This window comes from Ranitomeya variabilis, chromosome 1, assembly GCF_051348905.1.
Source record: "Ranitomeya variabilis isolate aRanVar5 chromosome 1, aRanVar5.hap1, whole genome shotgun sequence".
In the NCBI taxonomy this organism is placed as follows: Eukaryota; Metazoa; Chordata; class Amphibia; order Anura; family Dendrobatidae; genus Ranitomeya; species Ranitomeya variabilis.
In genome coordinates, this window is record NC_135232.1 from 273,016,688 (window position 1) to 273,039,280 (window position 22,593).

Here is a 22,593-nt window from a genome sequence, read left to right on the forward strand (position 1 = left end):
TATATATGGCCACAGAGCAGGATATTCCCAGAGATCCTATTGTCTGTGTGCTTGGATATGTTGAGGAGGCGGGAGGAGATGATCATTCACAAATAGCTGTTGCCAGAATGCTTTTTACTGCTAGAAAATTAATAGCATATCACTGGATCTCAGATAAAGTTCCCACGAGGAAGGAGTATGTAAATAAGCTAAACCTCATACTATGCAGAGAGAAGGCCATTTATCTTAAACGGGGTAGACCGGCAGTGTTTGAGAAAATTTGGGCAGGATGGTTGAATGTTCCAGGCTTACCGTCTGTAAGTTTATTCTCGTGATACCATGTTTATATCACCCTGAAAGTGATTTAGTTGTACTCCATGACTGGTGCCTTGGGATATGTGCCTTATCTATGTCTGTATTTTTCTTGTGATATATTTTATCATTGGACCAGGGTTGGGGGGGGGGGGGGGGGGGGGGAGTTGTTGGGAATGGGAAAAGACTGTGGGGTATTTTGGAAAAAATTCTGTTATGTTCTGAAAACTTTAATAAAAAATATCTGATTTAAAAAAATAGCATCTTCTTAATCTTTAGTGACGATTAGAGGGCACAGATCTGACTGCTATGGGAGTAAACAATAAAAAAATGTCCTTTCATCTTTCTTTATGTCTTTCAGCCCTCTCCCCATACACACCGATAAAGAAGATAACATTTCATTTCATGCTGCTCCAGGACTTAAATGACTGTTGCACCTGAATTGTATACCAAGTTTTCTGTATTCTTTGTAAGATCCTGGGTGTTAAGATGAGTTGCTCAGAATTTGGAACTGGTTGGTGATGTTACTTTTCTCTCAGAAGCAGCATCACACGTAAGGTTGTATGATACTGCTCATTTCCATTCAATCAAATTGATGAGAGAGGAACTGTTTCTGGAAGTTAGCAGGCATGATTTTTTTCTCTGTCACTACTGATCTTACACAGTGTCTTTGAGGGATACTTACCAAACTGGTCGGCAATAAGATGCTTTTGTTTTGTTTGCTTCTGTGCCACCACAAAGGTCCTCCATGCCTTGAAACACATTGTGTAGTGAGTGTACCTGGAGGAGTCATAAGCAATTTCACTTGTATATTGCTCCCGAAAGGTTATCATATATAAAACATGACAAGAAAACATATACAGAAGGAGGTAATATCAGTATGAGGCCAAACTCAAACTTCTGCAGCGCAATAAAAACTTTGATGTGATAGCCAAAACTAATGTGCAAGTCCAAAAGTTTCCCCAGAAAAAAATACCTGGAAAAACGGAGATTACGGTAGCTAAATGCTAGCACCGCTTGTTTGTGCAATTGGACGTGGCATGTAGAATTCTAAATTATCCTTGGCACCAGAACTGTATTGGAAGAATATTTTTTTTTATACGTTATACATAACAAATTTAAAGAAGTATTCCTATCTCATACATTTATGGCAAATTCACAGAATATGGAATAAATGTATAGTAGTTGCAGGTCACACATATGGGACCGGTGTCTATCTGGGGAACAGGGTCTTGATGTCAGTGGAGCTGTAATCAAATTTCCCATACAAACCACCTCTTAAATAACTGCAGCACATGCCAGGGCCCTGTTCCCTAGAAAGACACAGGTCCCATTTGTGCAACTGACATCTACCATAAATTTGGGGTATATCACGTTAATATGCCATAGATGTACGATATGTGAATACTCCTATAAAAGGGGTTTTCACCATGAACAAAGTACCGTATGTTTAAAATTAATAAATCTTGGAATAAAAATAAGTTCCACATTTGGATGTGTTAAAAAAAAAAATGTTCCTGTGCTGAGATAATCTTATAAATGTGCCCCTGCTGTATACTGTGTAATTTACAGAGAAATTAGAGAATATATTGAGAATTTTTTTGCAGCAATATAGGTGTGATTTATAGTGTTTTATGTGATGCTAATAAAAAAAACACATTTAACACATTGGTGAAGGAGAAATATGGAATGTACATGTAATATATCACTTGCTCCCCTTAAGAAGTAGCCGGGGGGGGGAGAAATCGCTGGAAGATCAACCTCATGGTAAAATATACATTCTATGTAATGATTGTATTCTGATATTTTTCAGCATAGCTTATCATTTTCATTCATCCATTTACCTGTAATGGCATTCAGCGCGGACATTAAGCCTCCACTCCTTACACAATGTCCACCACTCCTCCTTCCACTGAGAAAAGCAGCAACGTAGTAGTTGAAAGGAATAATGGCGTCTATAGAATGTGTTTGCATTCATTTAAAAAAAGAAAGAAAACAAGTTAGTAATAGTTTATTAAATAAAATCCTACTGAATATAGTTGGGCTTAAAAGCTATGGATGTCTTTGACGTAGAAAAAAAACCCATTTCTTACATATATTAGTGTATTCTTTATTCCTTTGTTCACTTTCAGAAGGGGTGAATACATATGCACATGCCAATTTTTAGCTATTTGATTCCATAAATTTAATTTATGCCAATATTTTTCTTACTTCAATCACCAATTATACTATTTAGAGCTGATGCATCCCCACAAATTGGATTACAAAAATATTTAAACACAGAATGTAATGTAACAAAATAGTTAAAAAGCCAATGGGGGGTGAATACTTTCACAAGCCACTGTAGTTAAACAGAGTTGACAAGAAAATGTTCCTAAACTACCGAAGTGCAAACAAAGGTGGATACTCTGAATTACTCAATGTTTTTATATACGTCAGTAAACAATAGAAGCAATCAGTTTGGTGTTTACAGACAGAAGCATTACCCTACATCTACAGGTTTTGAAGCTATGTTCACATTCAGCAGAAACTAAAAGATAAAATATCACAAACTGAAAAGTATAAATTTAATTGGCAAATATCCCACTTAGGCTATGTGCCCACGTTGCAGATTCGTGTGTGAATTTTTCCACAGATTTTGAAAAATCCGCAGGTAAAACGCACTGCCACGGATTTCCTGCGGTTTTGTGCGGATTCCACCTGTGGATTCCTATTGAGGAACAGGTGTAAAACGCTGCGGAATCTGCACAAAGAATTGACATGTTGCGGAAAATACAACGCAGCATTTCTGCGCTGTATTTTCCGCACCATGGGCACAGCGGATTTGGTTTTCCATAGGTTTACATGGTACTGTAAACTGGATGGAGAACTGCTGCGAATCCGCTCCACAGCCAAATCCGAAAAGTGTGCACATAGCCTTACAGTTAAACAAAATGGGGGGGGGGGGGGGGGCTGAGCATTTTCCTAACTATAATTACCGTATATACTCGAGTATAAGCCGACCCCCCTAATTTTGCCACAAAAAACTGGGAAAACTTATTGACTCGAGTATAAGCCTAGGGGGGAAAATGCAGCAGCTACCGGTAAATGTCAAAAGTAATAATAGATACCAATAAAAGTAAAATTAATTGAGACATCAGTAGGTTAAGTGTCTTTGAATATCCATATTGAATCAGGAGCCCCATATAATGCTCCATACTGTTCATTATGGCCCCAAAAGATGTTCCATATTAAAATATGCCCCATATAATCCTGCATAAAGGTTAATAAAGGCCTCATAATATGCTCCATAGACACATTTGCCCAATATAATGCTGCACAAATGCTGATTATGGCCCCATAAGATGCTCTATAAAGATATTTGCCCCTTATAGTGCTGCACAAACCTTATGGCCCTATAAGATGCTCCATACAGACATTTGCCCCATATGCCGTAGTGCCCTACAAACGTTAATTATGGCCCCATACAGACACTTGCCCCATATAGTGCTGCACAAACATTATGCCCCTATATAGTGCTGCAGAAACGTTATGGCCCCATATAGTGCTGCAGAAACGTTATGGCCCCATATAGTGCTGCAGAAACGTTATGGCCCCATATAGTGCTGCAGGAATGTTATGGCCCCATATAGTGCTGCAGGAATGTTATGGCCCCATATAGTGCTGCAGGAATGTTATGGCCCCATATAGTGCTGCAGGAACGTTATGGCCCCATAGATGCTCCATACAGACACTTGCCCCATTTGCTGCGATAAAAAAAATAAATCACATACTCACCTCTCCGTCGCTCAGGCCCCCGGCACTTTCAATAGTCACCTGCTCCTCGTTCCGGGCGCCGATCTGTCTCCAGCACTGACGTTCAGCAGAGGGCGCACACTGACCACGTCACCGCGCCCTCTGACCTCAGCGTCACTGCTGGAGACAGATCGGCGCCCGGAACGAGGAGCAGGTGACTATCGCGCAGCGCTGCGCTCCCCTCCCCGTATACTCACGTGGTCCTGCCGCTGTGTAGATCCTGCTTCTCCGGCGCCGCATCGCTTCATCCTGTACTCAGCGGTCACATAGTACCGCTGATTACAGTAATGAATAGGCGGCTCCACCCCTATGGGAGGCGGAGCCGAATATTCATTTACTGTAATGAGCGGGACCATGTGACCGCTGAGTACAGGAAGAAGCTGCAGCTGCTGCTGCCGGCGCCAGGGAAGCAGGGACCGCGCCTGGACTAGGTGAGTATTTTTAGACAGCCCCCGCTCCCCCTCCCCTCCCGACCCCCGGTATGACTCGAGTATAAGCCGAGAGGGGCAATTTCAGCCCAAAAAAGTGGGCTGAAAATCTCGGCTTATACTCGAGTATATACGGTAAGTGATCGTCGGTCGACCTGCGTCACAGTGCAGTGAACCGACGGACGTTGGAAAAATAGCTGAAAACGTGTGCAACGCATCCAGTGTTATGAGGGAGGGAGAGGGAGAGGGAGAGAGAGAGAGAGAGATACATCGCAATCTGTCGTTTTGGGAAAAAAAATGGATCCTGCAAATGTGCCCGCAGGATGCGTTTTTTTCCCATAGACTTGTATTGCCGACGGATTGTGACGTATGGCCACCCGTCGTGCACTGGATCCGTCGGTATTTGGCGGACCGTCGTAGCGAAAAAAAGGTTCAAGTGAACGTTTTTTCGTACGTCGCGTCCGCCATTTTCTACCGCGCATGCGCGGCCGAAACTCCACCCCCTCCTCCCCGGACTTTAGTCTGGGCAGTGGATGCGTTGAAAAACTGCATCCGCTGCCCACGTCGTGCCACATTTTCACAACGTGCATCGGCCCGACGCATAGCGACGGACCCGTATCGACGCTAGTGTGAAAGTAGCCTTACACGCAAAGCCAACTGTAATAGGAAACACATTTTATATCACTCTCAGGTATTTTGGAGAAAAATTTTTTAATGGGGGCTGAAAAACACTTCCACAACCTATGTGTGGCAATGCCTAATCACTGGCTGCAAAAGTTATATTTAGCAAAAGTAGTTTACCAGCCGTTTGTGTTACCTGGAGAGAAGTTTTGTGAACGGGCAGTATACCTGGTGTGCACTATACTTGGTGTGCACAGACTAAAAAGCTTTAGTAACTTTACCTTGCAGTGGATGGAAGGACCCGCCCAAAACTTTTCCTTATCCACAGGTATAGGAACTTTCGGGCCAGATGCCTATAGATAAAGTATTTGGTTAGACACTTATAAGCACACTTATTTCGAGTAATGTGGCCTTCCAAAATGATTAGTGAAAGAGGCCATTTAGGATCACGGCTTCTTCCCAGCAAGTTGGTGTCCTTTTTATTTAACCAATTCCCAAGTGGTAGGGGTCCAGACACTGCACCAACTTCTCATGACATCACTGCCTTATCAATTCCGCAATCTAGCAGCATCAGGTTGCGTCAGAGACCGCAGATAACCATGAGCTAGAGACATAAAGTACACTTCCTGACAGAAGTTATGTCGCTTATCCATGTTATGTAAATAACAGCGTTGTCAGTGCTCGCCCCGCTCTGCAGCAGCGTCAGTGCTCGCCCCGCTCTGCAGCAGCGTCAGTGCTCGCCCCGCTCTGCAGCAGCGTCAGTGCTCGCCCCGCTCTGCAGCAGCGTCAGTGCTCGCCCCGCTCTGCAGCAGCGTCAGTGCTCGCCCCGCTCTGCAGCAGCGTCAGTGCTCGCCCCGCTCTGCAGCAGCGTCAGTGCTCGCCCCGCTCTGCAGCAGCGTCAGTGCTCGCCCCGCTCTGCAGCAGCGTCAGTGCTCGCCTCGCTCTGCAGCAGCGTCAGTGCTCGCCTCGCTCTGCAGCGTTTTCAGTGCTCGTCCCCTCTGCAGCGTTTTCAGTGCTAGCGCCAGTGTGCAGCGCAGGTTGTCAATCTGCAGGGGAGTGATTGCAGCTGCACTCACAGTGTAGTGAGCGGTGATAGTAACAACCTCTCCATCGTCCTGATGACTGGAAGCGAGCAGTGAGAACATAAATTCATTTCCCCCTGTAGCCGCTGCTCCAGTAAAGCAGACACACATGATTGATACCCTATTTATGCGGATCACCCTATATCTGTAGGTAGATTACGATTTTGAAGGTTTCCTTTAAATTCTATTCACATCTACATTGCGATTACAGCACAGTGCTGGATGCATCAGTAACGGCATCTGACTTCCACCAAATAAGGCTACATTCACATTTGCGTCTTTGGGCACAGCGTCGTCGATGGACACCGACGCATGCGTCATGCGCCCCTATCTTTAACATGGGGGGCGCATGGACATGCGCCGGTATGCGTTGTCATGCGTTGTATGACGCATGCGTTTTTTTGGCGCACCAGACAGGGCGCGGACAACGCTACAGGTTGCAGTTTTGATGCGTCACATTTCCGAAGAAAAACGCATGCAACGCACTTGCGTCGTAAATGCGCCAAAAAAACACATTAGTGTCTATGAAAAACGCATAGGGCGCAGTTGCCTGCGTTGAGCCGTGTTTTTAGACGCATGCGCCTTTTGACTAAATTTATTTTTTGGGGGGCATTTTGGATCTTCAATTGTATAGGACAACGCATGCGTCAAAAAACGCTGCATTGTGTATGCGTTTGACATGCGTTGCGTCGACGACGCTGCGCCCAACAACGCAAATGTGAACGTAGCCTTACAGCGCTGCATGGAGCGGGGTTTGATTTTTTTCTAACTTGAGGGAATTCGCAAAGAAGCCTCCAACAACGGTTGTGACCTAAACAAGACCAGACAGCACCAAACAATCAGCCACTGTCATCGGGGAAGCAATGGATGTGACCACACACGGCTGGTAGAGCGGCTTAGGCAGCAGCCAGAAGACCCCACTCAGGGCCCACCTCCGCTCACAGGCTACAAATTACTTCTTTAGCAGATTTGGGAAAACAAAAACCTCTGTTCACATTACGCAGGCGCCCACTTGCCCTACACAAGGCCAGATGCTGTGCAGCAGGGATCAGCAGCCTGCAGAACTCCAGCTGCTGTGACTCCCAGGATGCCCTGTATGCCACAAGCAGTCAGAGAATGCTGGAAGTTGTAGTTCCCCACTGACCTGAGCCCCCACGTACCTGATGCGCAGCTCCTTCAGCCTCCCGCCACGTTTCCAGGTGTAGTTCACTCGGTAGGGTCCAGGACGGCTGCCCCTAGCCTGCCTCATGTTGGCAGGGCCCCTGAGGGCCACAGCTGGGACTTTGGGAGGCAATTTGGCTATGGCAGCCTTATGTGCCTTCTGCCTAGAAGAAGCAATCATTATGTAATGACAGTGAGCAGACACCAGTCTCCACACGCAACCCTACATGGGCGTCATACCGGTCTCTCAGCGGACGCTCCATCTGTCAGCCCCGGTCACGGCAGCTCCGGGCACCGCCACATCCGCGCTCCACTTCCCGCTCGTTGTCTTAGCCACAGGACGCCTGTGATTCCAGAATGCAGCACAGCGCCATCTGCTGGCACAGGGCGGCATGACATACAGTGCGGGCAGGAGCCTCCGAAGAAGAAATAACGTGATGGCATGTCTCCATTGTCGCCTGAATAAAACCCGCACTGCTCCTGCCTTTCCCAAGTGTTGCATTATGCATTAGCTACTTTCACACTAGCGTTTTTTGCAATGCGTCGTTTTGGCGAAAAAACGCATCCTGCAAAAGTGCTTGCAGGATGCGTTTTTTCACCATTGACTAACATTAGCGACGCATTTGCGACGCATTGCCACACGTCGCGCGACGGTTGCGGCGTGTTGTGGCGGACCGTCAGCTGCAAAAAACGTTACATGTAACGTTTTTTGCTGCCGACGGACCGCCATTTCCGACCGCGCATGCGCAGCCGGAACTCCGCCCCCACCTCCACGCACTTCACAATGGGGCGGCGGATGCGCTGGAAAAATGCATCCGCTGCCCCCGTTGTGCGGCGTATACAACGCTAGCGTCGGTAACCTCGGCCCGACGCACTGCAACGGGCCGAGCCCGACGCTAGTGTGAAAGAAGCCTTATCTTCTTGGTAAGTGCGTTTTTGGGGCTAAGTAGAGCTGCTACCTTGGGAGATGTGTGCAGCGCCAAGTGCACAAGCTAGCACTCTTGTAAATGATCACATTCTGGATGTCTGCACCGACCACAAGGGGGAGCTCATTGCAGGCATGGTCATACGGCTGCCATCTGCCTATGGGCACACGCAGAGACGTTACCGCCATAACAATGTCCAGACTTTGAACTTTATTTTTCCCTCCATCGAGCAAAGTGAGGGCTTGTTTTTTGCCTGCCGAGCAGATGTTTTTATCGGTACCATTTTGGGGCACGTATGATCTTTTGATTGATTTTTATTGTATTTTTCTTTCTAAGTACGTTTATAGAAAAGTGGCAATTCTGGGGTTTTGATTGATACTATTCATACTTTGATACATCCATGAAAATTCTGCCTTACTGCCCATCTCCAATAGGCGTATACTGACGAAAAAGATGTATGTCTGAGCGCACTGTGACCCCATATTACTGTCAGTGACCCCATCAGCATCATTACTGTCAGTGACCCCGTCAGCACACAGAACCGAATCCTGTTTAGTGGGGGGCTTTGAATCTTAGGATCCATTGGAGACACAGTACATGGGCTAAACCGTTATGTGAACATAGTCTATCTGATTCTCATTATTGTTTGGTCAGAGATTTTTTCCTGGCTTCCTGTATCAAACTGTGAAAAACAGACCTCACTAGTATGCAACCAGGATGCCATCCCTGTGCTACACAAGGTTTTCATGGACTGACAGAACTGAATAGGCGATTCTGATTTGTGACTCTTCCTGAAAAAAAAAATTGGATATCTGAGCAGCTCCCAGAGACAATCGGTCGTGTGAAAGGGGCTTGTTCAGATGAGCATATAATCGCCCCCTATATTGTCTGGATGTGAAACTGATAGCATATATACAGCACACCAACCAATGCAAGTCAATGTTGGTTGTTGTGATGGTCTAGGTGTAAAAAATGGCAGCATGCACTACTTTAGGCCTGTTTTACACGTCAGTGGCTCCGGTACATGTGGTGACAGTTTTCTCACGTACCGGAGACACTGACTCACGTAGACACATTAAAATCAATGTGTCTCTGCACATGTCAGTGTGTTTTCACGGACCGTGTGTCCGTTTGAAAAACACGGAAACATGTCAGTGTTCGTGGGAGCGCACGGATCACACGGACCCATTAGGCCAGTCTCACACGTCCAGATAATTCCGGTACCGGAGTTATCCGTGTCCGTGTGTTCACGTGGCACATCAGTGTGGCACACGTGCAGCAGCCGTGTGCCGACTGAGTACCACACGGACCATGCAGGAGACAGCGCTACAGTAAGCGCTGTCACCTGCTTTGGGTGCTGAAGCCGGAATTTATTCCTTCTTCCCAGCAGCGTTCGCTGGAGAGAAGGAATGAAAAATCATTGTTTTTTTGTGGTTAAAATAATGTTCCCGGTAACCTTCCACCCCCTGTGCGCCCGCCCGCTGGAAATAAAATACTCACCCAGCTCCCTCGATGCTTCCTCTCACCGCCGCAGCTTGTCCTGTATGAGCGGTCACGCGGTATCGCTCATTACAGTGATGAATATGCGTCTCCACCTCCCATAGGGGTGGAGCCGCATATTCATCACTGTAATGAGCGGCACCACGTGACCGCTCATACAGGACAAGCTGCGACGCTGAGAGGAAGCATCGAGGGAGCTGGGTGAGTATGTTATTTCCAGCGGGCGGGCGCACAGGGGGTGGGAGGCGGCAGGTGACAAGGATCTTTATTTTAAACACAAAAATAATAAAAAAAACATTGATTTTTCATTCCTTCTCTCCAGCGAACGCTGCTAGGAAGAAGGAATGAATTCCAGCTTCAGCACCCAAAGCAGGGGACAGCGCTTACTGTAGCGCTGTCTCCTGCACGGTCCATGTGGTACTCAGTCGGCATATGGGCGGCACACGGCTGCCGCATGTGTGCCACACTGATGTGCCACGTGAGCACATGGACACGGATAACTCCGGTACCGATTTTTCCGGTACCGGAATTATCTGGACGTGTAAGACTGGCCTTAATCTGAATTCCGGATCAGACTCGCTCATTATACGTCAATAGGTGAGTAAAGAAAACAATCACATATGGGTCACCATCGTCATGTCATGAGTTCTCTATGGATTCATTACAATTATTAATGGGAATCTGTCACCAGGTTCTTGCCACCTAACCTGAGAGCTGCGTAAGGTAAAGACAGAGACCCTGATTGCAGCGATGTGTCACTTGCTGGGATGAAAATCGTTTTTGTCATTTGCCTAACATCTGCCAGGAGTTTGTATGTTCTCTCCCGTGTTTGCATGGGTTTCCTCCGGGTACTCCAGTTTCCTCCCACACTCCAAAGACATACTGGTAGGGAATCTAGATTGTGAGCACCAATGGGGACAGTGATGATGTCTGTAAAGCGCTGTGGAATTAATTGTACAGTATAAGCAAGTAAATAAATATGCTCGTCTGAACCCGGCTGAGGTGAAATGTCCTCTTTTTTTACACAAATTTATTTTAGAAAACTGCTCCCCCAGCACTGACTGACAGCCAACCCTATTGCTGAGCCTGATGTCAGTCAGTGTTGGGGGTCCGGTTAAAGCCACAGCTCACTATGCACAGAGTGGTGACTGAAACCGCGCATGCATCATCTCTATGAGTGGAGGCTGAACGCTGCTGGAAGAATAAAGTTAATTTCCTCCTGGCAGAGGGGCTCTCAGTGCCGATGCCGCAGTGTCAGAACGCTATTATCTGCAGGTTAGCAGCGTTATTTTACGTGCCAGGTTCCCTTTAAATTGACCGTGCACGCTGCCACTGAGAAATGCCTATGCACTTGTCCTGTACAGTCACTCTACCTGGAGACCTCCGTTTTCCTCCCACAGCCACCAGTCCTCCTGCATCCGAGATAACTGCGCAATGGCAAGTATGAACCACACCAGCACTGCCTTACCTGTGCCGTGGAGACATGGATCAGACATACAACCAGACCCTTGTGCCATCTCAGATGCAGAGCTGGACCGCCGGTCTCCGATGTTGAGGGATGCAAATAAAGCAAAGTAGCACGACCATTAATGAGAAGTGCATAGTCGCTCATAAGTGCCTGCATGAAGACTCGCATCTGCCGAGAACCCGCTTCCCAAGGTGGGGAATTCATGACGACTTGAGATGGGAGGATCGATTCACGGGATTGTGGTCCATCAGCCAGGCAGTCTGTAATCTCTGGCCACCAGACGAGAGGTTCCCTGATCTCTTTCCTTCTGGGATCTCCTGGAAGGTAAGAGATTTGTGAGCCTCCCGTCCAGCAGCAAGAGCCGACTTACCTGGTGGATAGATTGGAGTCCACATATCGATCTGCTCACCTTCTGGTGATGGGTCGCGTCACAAAAGCATGAATGTGACTTGGTAGGCTATGTGCCCACGATCAGGAATAGCAGCGTTTGGATGCAGCGTATCTTCACTGTGTTCTAATCACGCAGTTAAATCCGCACGTTCTTAGTGACCTGTGCAGATATAACACATGTAAAGAATGGCTATGGGTGAGACTACAGAGGAGACTAGCGTCTCCACTGCCAACATTCACATGCTGCGGATCATAATCCCACACCGCGGGTGAGTTTACGCAGAATTAATAGCAGCACAGTGGGCATGGGGTTTCTAGAAATCTCATCCACTGTGCTTCTAATGTAGAACGCAACGGTTTGGATGCAGGGCAGGTGAGCTGTGTCCAAAACACTGCTATTCCAAATCGTGGCCACACAGCCATGTCGTGTGACTACTGTATTTTAGTCCCGCAAATAAAATCACCAAGTTACAGACAAGTCGCCTATGGTTTGCACTGAAGCGTATGGCATGTGCATCACTTATTAATAATAATCTTTATTTATATAGCGCCAACATATTCCCAGCGCTTTACAATTCAGCAGTTCATACACAACAGTCATAAGTAACAATGTACAACAATATAATAATTAAAGCAAAGATAATGACGACCCTGCTCGTGAGAGCTTACAATCTACAATGAGGTGGGGGAGACACAAAGGACAGCTGTGTACACTATGTTCCAAATTATTATGCAAATTAATTTTTATTAGATTTTCCTAAATGATCGGTGCAAATGACAGTCAGTCTAATAAAAGTCATCACCCGTTAGATTATACATCGAATTTTATTGAAGAAACCTCCCAATGATAACAGCATAATCTACAAAATGAATAAAAACTCAAAATGCACTGTTCCTAATTATTATGCACAGTAGAATTTCTAAACATTTGATATGTTTTAAAGAACTGAAAATGCTCATTTGTGGAATTTGCAGCATTAGGTCACATTCACTGAACAAAAAAGCTATTTAACGCCAAAACATCCCAACAGGCCAAGTTACATGTTAACATAAGACCCTTCTTTGATATCACATTCACAATTCTTGCATCCATTGAACTTGTGAGTTTTTGGAGAGTTTCTGCTTGTATTCCTTTGCACGAAGTCAGAATAGCCTCCCAGAGCTGCTGTTTGGATGTGAACTGCCTCCCACCCTCATAGATCTTTTGCTTGATGATCCGCTAAAGGTTCTCTATAGGGTTGAGGTCAGGGGAAGATGGTGGCCACACCATGAGTTTATCTCATTTTATGCCCATAGCAGCCAATGACTCAGAGGTATTCTTTGCAGCATGAGATGGGGCATTGTCAGCATGAAGATGGTTTTGCTCCTGAAGGCACGTTTCTGCTTTTTAGACCATAGAAGAAAGTTGTCAGTCAGAAACTCTATGTACTTTGCAGAGGTCATTTTCACACCTTCAGGAACCTTAAAGGGCCTTACCAGCTGTTTCCCATGATTCTGGCCCAAAACATGACTCCTCCACCTCCTCGCTGACGTTGCAGCCTTGTTGGGACATGGTGGCCATCCACCAACCATCCACTACTCCATCCATCTGGACCATCCAGGGTTGCTCAACACTTATCAGTAAACAAGACTGTTTGGAAATTAATCCTCATGTATGTCTGGGCCCAATACAACCATTTCTGCTTGTGAACACTGTTTAACGGAGGCCGAATAGTAGGTTTATGCACCACAGCAAGCCTTTGAAGGAGCCTACACCTTGAGGTTCGAGGGACTCCAGAGGCACCGGCAGCTTCAAATATCTGTTTGCTGCTTTGTAATGACTTTTTAGCAGCTGCTCTCTTAATCCGATGAACTTGCCTGGCAGAAATCTTCCTCATTATGCCTTTATCAGCACAAACACATTTGTGCTCAGATACAGCCACAAATCTCTTAACAGTACGATGATCACGTTTATGTTTTTGGAAAATTTCTAATGTTTTCATCCCTTCACCAAGGCATTGCACTATTTGATGCTTTTCAGCAGCAGAGAGATCCTTTTTCTTTCCCATGTAACTTGAAAACTGTGACCTGCTTAATAATGTGGAACATCATTTTTAAGTAGTTTTCCTTTAATTAGAATCACCTGGAAAACCAATTATCACATGTGTTTAAGATTGATTTCAGTGATCCATTGAGCCCTGAGACACAATACCATCCATGAGTTTATTTGAAAAACAAAACAATTAAATCTTTATGACGCTTAAATCCAATTTGCATAATAATTTGGAACACAGTGTATTTACAGTGATGGTCCAGCCATCTTGAGGGATTGGGGATAGATAAAGGCTGCATGAGCTGGTCACCAGTCAGTATGTGTGGTGATTTTGGGTGCGGTGGAGTTTGATGGAGGATTATGATCAGATAAATGCTGAATGGGCTATATATAAAAGGACTTTGATTAGGAAACGTGATAGGCTGCTTTAAACAGATGTGTCTTAAGGGAGCGCCTAAAAGTTGTGGTTAGTCCTAATTTCTTGGGGTAGAGCATTCCAGAGTATTGGTGTAACTCGGGAGAAGTCTTGGACCTTGGAGTGGGAGGTACAGATTAGTGCAGAGGTTAGTCGAATGTCGTTTGCGGAAATGAGGGAGGAGATGTAGGAGGGGTGCCGCACTGTGGAGAGCTTTGTGGGTGAGAACAAGAAGTTTAAATTGGATCCTATAATAAATGGGCAGCCTGTGCAATGACTGGCACAGGGCAGAGGCGTCCGAGTAACGATCAGCCAGATTGATGATATGTGTGACCACTGCCGGAGGGATGACAATCAGCACTAGCCACCTCTACAGGGTCATGAGCCACTGACACAAGCTGGACATGTGTGACCACCGCCGGAGGGATAACGATCAGCACTAGCCACCTCTACAGGGTGATCAGCCACTGACACAGGCTGGACATGTGTGACCACCGCCGGAGGGATAACGATCAGCACTAGCCACAGCTACGGGGTGATCAGCCACTGACAGGCTGGGCATGTGTGACCACCGCCGGAGGATGACGATCAGCACTAGCCACCTCTACAGGGTCATGAGCCACTGACACAGGCTGGACATGTATGACCACCGCCGGAGGATGACGATCAGCACTAGCCACCTCTACAGGGTCATGAGCCACTGACACAAGCTGGACATGTATGACCACCGCCGGAGGGATAACGATCAGCACTAGCCACAGCTACGGGGTGATCAGCCATTGACACAGGCTGGACATGTGTGACCACCGCCGGAGGGATAACGATCAGCACTAGCCACAGCTACAGGGTGATCAGCCACTGACACAGGCTGGACATGTGTGATCACCGCCGGAGGGATGACGATCAGCACTAGCCACAGCTACGGGGTGATCAGCCACTGACACAGGCTGGACATGTGTGACCACCGCCGGAGGGATGACGATCAGCACTAGCCACAGCTACGGGGTGATCAGCCATTGACACAGGCTGGACATGTGTGATCACCGCCGGAGGGATGACGATCAGCACCAGCCACCTCTACAGGGTGATGAGCCACTGACACAGGCTGGACATGTGTGACCACCGCCGGAGGATGACGATCAGCACTAGCCACAGCTACGGGGTGATCAGCCACTGACACAGGCTGGACATGTGTGACCACCGCCGGAGGGATGACGATCAGCACTAGCCACAGCTACGGGGTGATCAGCCATTGACACAGGCTGGACATGTGTGATCACCGCCGGAGGGATGACGATCAGCACTAGCCACCTCTACAGGGTGATCAGCCACTGACACAGGCTGGACATGTGTGATCACCGCCGGAGGGATGACGATCAGCACTAGCCACCTCTACAGGGTGATCAGCCACTGACACAGGCTGGACATGTGTGATCACCGCCGGAGGGATGACGATCAGCACTAGCCACCTCTACAGGGTGATCAGCCACTGACACAGGCTGGACATGTGTGATCACCGCCGGAGGGATGACGATCAGCACTAGCCACCGCTACAGGGTGATCAGCCACTGACACAGGCTGGACATGTGTGATCACCGCCGGAGGGATGACGATCAGCACTAGCCACAGCTACGGGGTGATCAGCCATTGACACAGGCTGGACATGTGTGATCACCGCCGGAGGGATGACGATCAGCACTAGCCACCGCTACAGGGTGATCAGCCACTGACACAGGCTGGACATGTGTGATCACCGCCGGAGGGATGACGATCAGCACTAGCCACCTCTACAGGGTGATGAGCCACTGACACAGGCTGGACATGTGTGACCACCGCCGGAGGGATGACGATCAGCACTAGCCACCGCTACAGGGTGATCAGCCACTGACACAGGCTGGACATGTGTGATCACCGCCGGAGGGATGACGATCAGCACTAGCCACAGCTACGGGGTGATCAGCCACTGACACAGGCTGGACATGTGTGATCACCGCCGGAGGGATGACGATCAGCACTAGCCACCTCTACAGGGTGATCAGCCACTGACACAGGCTGGGGTTTATAGCCGAGATCACGTTCCCAGCAGTGTTATCCATTTGTTGCCACTGACAATAACTGCCAGGTCACTCGCCCGCTGATATCCCGGTGATCACACTACACAGAGCTGCCAGCAGTGACCCACAGGGGGCGCTAAGTAATAACCACCCGTGGCCGTGCTCACATGCGCCCCACGCTGCTCTGCCTTACCGCACGGGGCGGACAGTGAGGCGGGGCTCTCCGGTCGCTATATAGCGCACACGCCGGCTGTGCACTCACTTTCACTTTAATCCACAACATCATCCGCGTCACGTGGTCAGCGCTGTGCCACTAGTTAAGGGGTTAAGCAGTCGGTTGGCACGCCCCGTGACGTTATCTAGTGACGTTGCACGTTCGGGGTCCTCGCGACGTAGGCGGCTTTCGGTGCCTGAGTTGGCCGGGAGCTGGATTTTTGCAGACCGGCGTGACGTGAGACAAGACGACAAAGAAGGCCCCGAAGCTCCCAGTAGAGAGCAGACCGGCGGAAGGAGGGGAGCCGCGGGGCCGGTACGTGCTGTGCGTGCCCTGCGTAAGCGGCGTGTGTCCGCGGCGGGGGGTATTAGAGGGGGGGAGCTGGGGCTCAGTGGGGGTGCACTCAGGTGAGGCGGGGTAGTGCCGGCGGCAGGTGCCCGGCTCTGCTTCCTATAGCCGTGTGCGCTCCCGGTGCAGACGTTAGTCCTCAGGACCTGCTCGCCAGGGGAGGGCTTCTGTTCCTGTGCTCGGGAAGTGTCTGGGACCCCCACACCGGTAGTCCGAGCCCTATGTAGTGGGGAGGCGTCTGTTTACCTTCAGTGCGTGCTATTGTTTGCAGTTATCAGCCGGTCTGGTGGGACTGGGAGCTGGTTTGTTTACTTGAGTCCAGACATAAACAGCAGGTGCTCGTCTGCCCACCTCAGGGCGGCGCTGTCCCCTGTGCACACAGCCGGCTCTGTATCCTCTGTAGTGGGCATGGCTGTAGGAAATGGAGGCTGATTGGGAGTCTCCAGCCTCAGAAGCCCCCTTTCCCCGGCTGTGGACTGTTCTCTGAGAACAGACTGCGTTACTGCTCACTGCCTGCTGGTCAGACATTGGTGGACTGTATTGTAGGAATAGGTTCTAGTGAATGTGTGCTTTACTCCGAGTCTCTGCTGCTCCCCAGTGTCTCGTTATTGGCAGTGCTCAGTGCTCATTGCATCAGTAGCGCTGCAACCGGTCAGTGAGGTCAGTGGCTGAGTAACTTGTCGTCATCGGTAGCAGAGCTTCTGAGCTCACTGATTGGCTGCTGCTGTCTACATGTCAGCACTTATAACAATGACACCAGGAGCAGCAGTGGAGGCTCATTGCTGGACACAAGGGGGGGAGTAAAGAACTGTGTTTCAGGCTGGGGGGCAAAGATTTTCTGAACTAGGAACTCCATTAAATGGGTGTTTCCCTATGCCCAATCTTTAGAATAGATCACCAATATATGATTGGTGGTGATGCCAGGTGTCTGACTCCCACCCATCAGCTGTTTTCAGCTTGAGATGTAACCTGCTCTGGATCTACAAGAGCACGGCTTCGTTAGTGGCTGCTGTCCGGCACTGCGAATCGGGGACCTCCTTTAAGATACCAGCCATAAAAGTAAAGGGGATAGTGGTATGGGGTAACACTGCTTCAGGATTATCATATTTCTACTTTATAGTTGTGAAATAAGTTGCCTTCAGCTTGTCACATGTTGGCTGTTTATTAATTAAGAATTGTACTGTTTCTTCAGGTCTTCATTGGCTTTTTGGGCTTGTCGGGATGGATCATAAAGAAGATTCTGACAGTAGAGATCTTTTTGCAGACATCAGGAAGGCTCCCCGATGCAAGTCTCACCACAGATACTCAAAGGTATCATGGCTGTATTGATTTGATCTTGCAGTGCTAAGAAGCGTATTTTAAGGACTTATTGCTGGCCATATAATTTACCTAGGTCATCAGTTGGCATCCATATTCTTCAGCACCCTTAAAACCCCTCTCCCTGTAATGCCTAGATAACAACATCATCAGTTCTGCTTTGTAAAATCACATTTTCTTCTGAAAAAGCCTCATTTGTTTGCCTTAATAAGAGTTGATTGCATGAACCTGGGATTGTCCTGACTTGCTGAGACATAAAATTAGTTTTGGAATGCTGGCCACTTTAAAACCTCCACTCGTGTTATCTTAGGTTTTTCAAGTGTACTGTTGGGGGCTCATTCACATGACTGTATCCATAAAAATACGACCACACTCGCGGCAATGTTACTCAGTGGGATAGTGCAGATCTACAGACTGCATCTAATGTAGAAAAAAATATATATCTAATCTTTCATTAGTTTCTTTTGTAAATCAGAGGAGACTCGCTCATGTAAGTTTGTGTGCAAAAATAGTTGGGTGCCATACAGGGCCACGGGTATGCCATCAGTTATTTTACAGATTTATTGCAATACTGTAACCTAAAAAACTAAATGGTCTTCTATATTAACCACTGTTGTAAATAAAACCGCTATATACTGTCTGCACACGAATGAGAAGTGGGGGGGAAAAAAATAGTCTGAGCTTTCTGAATGATTTCTTATATGCTCGCATGAACCTGTCCTTGGTGTTGGACAAGAATCGTGCAAATCGTTTGCACAACGGCAAAATCCGAAATCTATGACCACTGACCAGTGTCTCGCAAAACTCTTCCTACTTGCCAGCATTCATGATGCCTCTTCTGGTTAGAAGGCATGGCGCTAAGGTCTCATTGGGGTGTGATTGATGCTTGACACACCAGGCGTACTAATCGGAAGCTGCACCATGGCTGTGGATAGAAGCTTTGCAGGGCTCTGGTAGCTGCTGAACCAGCTTTTGAATCTCTTTGGTCCACTCTATTCACTTTTGCTCTCAAAAATGGCTTTGTATAGCTCTGTTCATATGGTAACAAATTTCTGTTTGGTGTTTCTTTTCATTGTCAAAAGATGCCATTGTCTATATTGATGCTATTCAAGTTAAAGGGGTTGTCCAGCCTTTCTATGTTCATAACCTATGAAAGCAATAGGAGTCCTCAGTATTGTATTGCTGGTGGGTCCAACACTCCTACCATTATGATGTTTTCCGTGCCAACCAAATGAGATCAGAGCCAGAACACTACTTTTAGTGTATATGGGCAATTGCCAAGAACTGCAGCTCAACTCCTATTCAATAGAGTTCTATGCAATGGCCACTAAACATTGTAGCGTAGGAACTGTGCTATTCTAGCTCCATTGACTGTTAACATCAACCCCCAGTTCCAGGGCTGAAAATGGGTGGGTTTGTGCTTGACACTTTATTTAATTAAAGCAAAAGCTGGGTGGACCTATTAGAGAACCATTGGCATTGTCTAGAATGTGTTTAAGGCCAGGGGTCACACTTGCAAGTGCAATGTGAGAAACTGGGGCATCAATATTGGCACTGCCGCTGGCACTCGGGACTGGAGTGTGCATCTGCATGTATTTCTATGCCGCCACACGCTCCGGTCCCGAGTGCTGGCAGCAGTGCCGGGTATTGATGCGAGAGACTCATGCAAGTTTCTCGCATTACACTCACAAGTGTGACCCCGGCCTTAAACCCGGTCTTGTTAAGGGACAAACGCTTGAACTCGCAGCACTGCATAAAGGTAGCTGGCCAATATTTGGTTTAAAACAAACCTGTCACCTCTCATAGTAATTGTGTATACCCCTAATGTAACAACTCTGGAGTATTTTTATTGTGAATGAGCATTGTGCCATTTCTCATAAACGTATGAATACACAAAGAGCATTATCTTCCTTGCAAATGAGTTAGTCTGACAAAGGGGCACTGATTGGATATCGTCATTCTGCAATTGTATCCTGCCTGCCCCCTCCGACTGATAACGTTCTGTGCATTCATGATTTTCCATCTGAGATGGCAGAACACAGAATTGGCTGTAATGTTTCAGTTTTATGTAGAGCTTGACTATTCATTAAAAAGCAAGTATAATTAAATTTACTTTTTTAACTACGCTTGAAATTACTATAAACATTGCGATATGTATTGATTTTCTTTTTAATCCAAGACGCTGCGTTTTCTATTCCACTTCAACAGGAAGTCCTTCTAGATATTAAGGAGCTTCCACACTCAAGACAGAGGCCGTCCTGCTTGTCAGATAAATATGACAGGTATGTATAATGATGCCTTTGGATAAAGATTTGTTTTACTTCCTGTCTTGGTAACGTGTTTTCTCTACCGCCTCTCATTGGGGACACGGGAACCATGGGTGTATGCTGTTGACACTATGCACAAAAAAGTTAGCTCCTCCTCTGCAGTGTACACCCCACCGACTGGCACTATGTACCTCAGTTTAGCTTGGTGTCAGTAGGAGGTGGACACGGGTCTTTTAATAGACCCCTATCTACCTCAATGTGCATCGTTTTCTTTTCAGGTTTCCGGAGGGATACAGTGTGAATAGTCACAACTGTAATCCCACAATGTGGACTAAGAGTACGGCGTGTACTGCCACCCTGTATCCTTATAGATCCGACTGCAGGACCAAAGAACTCATCACACCTAGCACACAAGCGTGCTCAGAAGACCAGTCCTGCCTCTGTCCCCCACCCACTCGCCAACCAGAGCCTGTCGGTTGGAGGAGACGAGGACGTCCAGCTCCTCCAACGTGTAACACCTTCCACGGTTTGAAGTTAGTAATGGACGGCGTGGGATGGTTAGGTGAGTATCCTTTTCCCTTCCCACCTGCCCTTCTGTCCCCTAACCTTTGGTCTCTCCAAGTCAGGGTGCTCATGGGGGGGGGGGGAGAGGAGGGGGATTCCCTGTTACAGGGTGCGCGATCCTCTTTATTGTCACAGATCAGAGAAATATGGGCTCCTGCAGCCGTGCTGCTGTTACTGCGGCCGCACTTTTCCTCTGTCATGGCGCCTGGGCGACAGTCTGATCCGTTCGCCCGGCAGCCGCACTTTTACAGGCAGCCGCACTGCCTTGTCTGCGGCCGTATCTTTGGTCCGTGTAGCGCGGCCCCCTACAGGCAGCCGCTCCGTTTTCCTCCGGCGGCCATACAGTGTCCGGTCCCGCGGCCCTTTCCGGCGGCCGCCAGCTTCTAACTTAGGTCCTGGCTTCTCCCGGGGCCTACTTCCGGCCGCGACTCTGCCCACTTCATGCGTTTCTGGCGGGCTTTTCTCCCGCCCGACTGTCTCGGCGAGCTCCGCCCCAGCGCCATCTTGGTGCTCCTGGCCAGGCAATTAGCCCTGCCCACCACCTCTGTATTTTCGCACCAGGAACGCCTTATTACAACCCCCCAAGAGCGCGAATCCTGGCATCCTTCTCACTTGAGGTCTCCTGAGCCCCACAGCTGGTCCCGGACAGGAGAGTTCCAGAGGTCTGCTCCATCTGCCTGCACCCCTGCTTTAAGGATCATCACTGAAGCTCATCTTCAAAGCCGTGCAGCCTTCCATCCAAAAAATCGCATCACCTGCAGTGAGTAGCTCTGCAGACTGACACTATCCTCTGCCCTTCTGTCCCCTAACCTTCTGGCATTTCTCAGGGGTTTGTTCACTATGTCTAATTCCAAGGGAGGTCGCTCTCGTCCTCCTACTTCTGCCTCTACTTCCTCGGTCTTAGTCAAACACTTTGCGTGTTCGACTCGTAACTGCAAACTTCCGTCAGGTCAGTCCTCTCCCCTCTGTCAGGCCTGCAGCAACCCCATTATGCCCCCCCCGACCGCGAAGCCTCCACCCCAGCCTGGGCTTCCTCTCTGTCACAATCCGTAGCAGATCTAACACAAGTGTCTTAAACTCTTGTGTCTGTGCTTGATAGGTTGCCCCTGCAGGCCCCCGCAGTAGCCAGCAGGTCGCAGGAGGCCCTGTCCGAGCCTTCCGTTATAGGCCGCAAAAGGTCCAGACAGGAACGCCGGTCTGAGTCCTCTTCCCGTTCCATCTCGCCCCACGGTCCTTCTGTGCGGTTGGCTTCCCCAGGGTCCTCCTCCCCTGAGTCAGGCGAGGTGTTCTCTGATGCGCCTTCGGAGGATATTTCGGAGCTGGATTCGAACCAAATCTCCAACATGAGGGATATGGTTCAGAACCTCATTGGAGCGATAAATCTAACCTGTGGCATCAAAGATTCCTCTACGGAACCCGCAGACCAGGCGGTTTCGTTTAGACGGTCTAAGCCATCTTGAGGGTCAGAGGCCTGGTTCTGTTTTTCCGTACCTCGACGACATCCTCATCAAGGCTCCGTCCTTTTCTCAGGCTCACGAAAGCCTGTCCATCGTCCTCGACACCCTAGCCCGCTTCGGGTGGCTGGTCAACCGGAAGAAGTCATGCCTTATTCCTTCTCAGCGCATCGTTTTTCTGGGCATGCTCTTCGACACTCGTCAGACCAAGGTCTTCTTTCCCAATGACAAGAAATCCATCCTTTGTCGGGACGTACTCTCGCTTC

General features: G+C 48.2%; 2 protein-coding genes across 12 annotated transcripts in view; one reads left to right on the forward strand and one right to left on the reverse strand.

Moving 5' to 3' along the window:
- The window catches only part of SFI1 (SFI1 centrin binding protein), a 150,172-nt gene extending 133,610 nt beyond the window's left edge, over positions 1 to 16,562 (reverse strand). Inside the window, exons 1-5 of one of the 4 annotated variants that reach the window (XM_077293887.1) lie at positions 16,426 to 16,525; positions 7,378 to 7,542; positions 5,417 to 5,488; positions 2,136 to 2,246; positions 977 to 1,071 (exon numbers count right to left, since the gene is read on the reverse strand). In XM_077293887.1, the coding sequence (XP_077150002.1) occupies positions 977 to 1,071; positions 2,136 to 2,246; positions 5,417 to 5,488; positions 7,378 to 7,466 (367 nt within the window). In that variant the 5' untranslated portion in view covers positions 7,467 to 7,542; positions 16,426 to 16,525. Of the gene's footprint in view, positions 1 to 976; positions 1,072 to 2,135; positions 2,247 to 5,416; positions 5,489 to 7,377; positions 7,543 to 7,618; positions 7,783 to 16,425 lie in introns of those variants that run through there. The other 3 variants (XM_077293870.1, XM_077293878.1, XM_077293896.1) reach the window with 3 other exon arrangements.
- Positions 16,429 to 22,593, forward strand: part of EIF4ENIF1 (eukaryotic translation initiation factor 4E nuclear import factor 1) — a 59,269-nt gene continuing 53,104 nt past the window's right edge. For 2 of the 8 annotated variants that reach the window (XM_077293907.1, XM_077293950.1), the window contains exons 1-3: positions 16,429 to 16,692; positions 17,918 to 18,036; positions 20,251 to 20,324. In XM_077293907.1, coding sequence (XP_077150022.1) covers positions 17,947 to 18,036; positions 20,251 to 20,324 — 164 coding nt within the window. In that variant the 5' untranslated portion in view covers positions 16,429 to 16,692; positions 17,918 to 17,946. Of the gene's footprint in view, positions 16,715 to 16,777; positions 16,933 to 17,917; positions 18,037 to 20,250; positions 20,325 to 22,593 lie in introns of those variants that run through there. The other 6 variants (XM_077293914.1, XM_077293941.1, XM_077293960.1 and 3 more) reach the window with 5 other exon arrangements.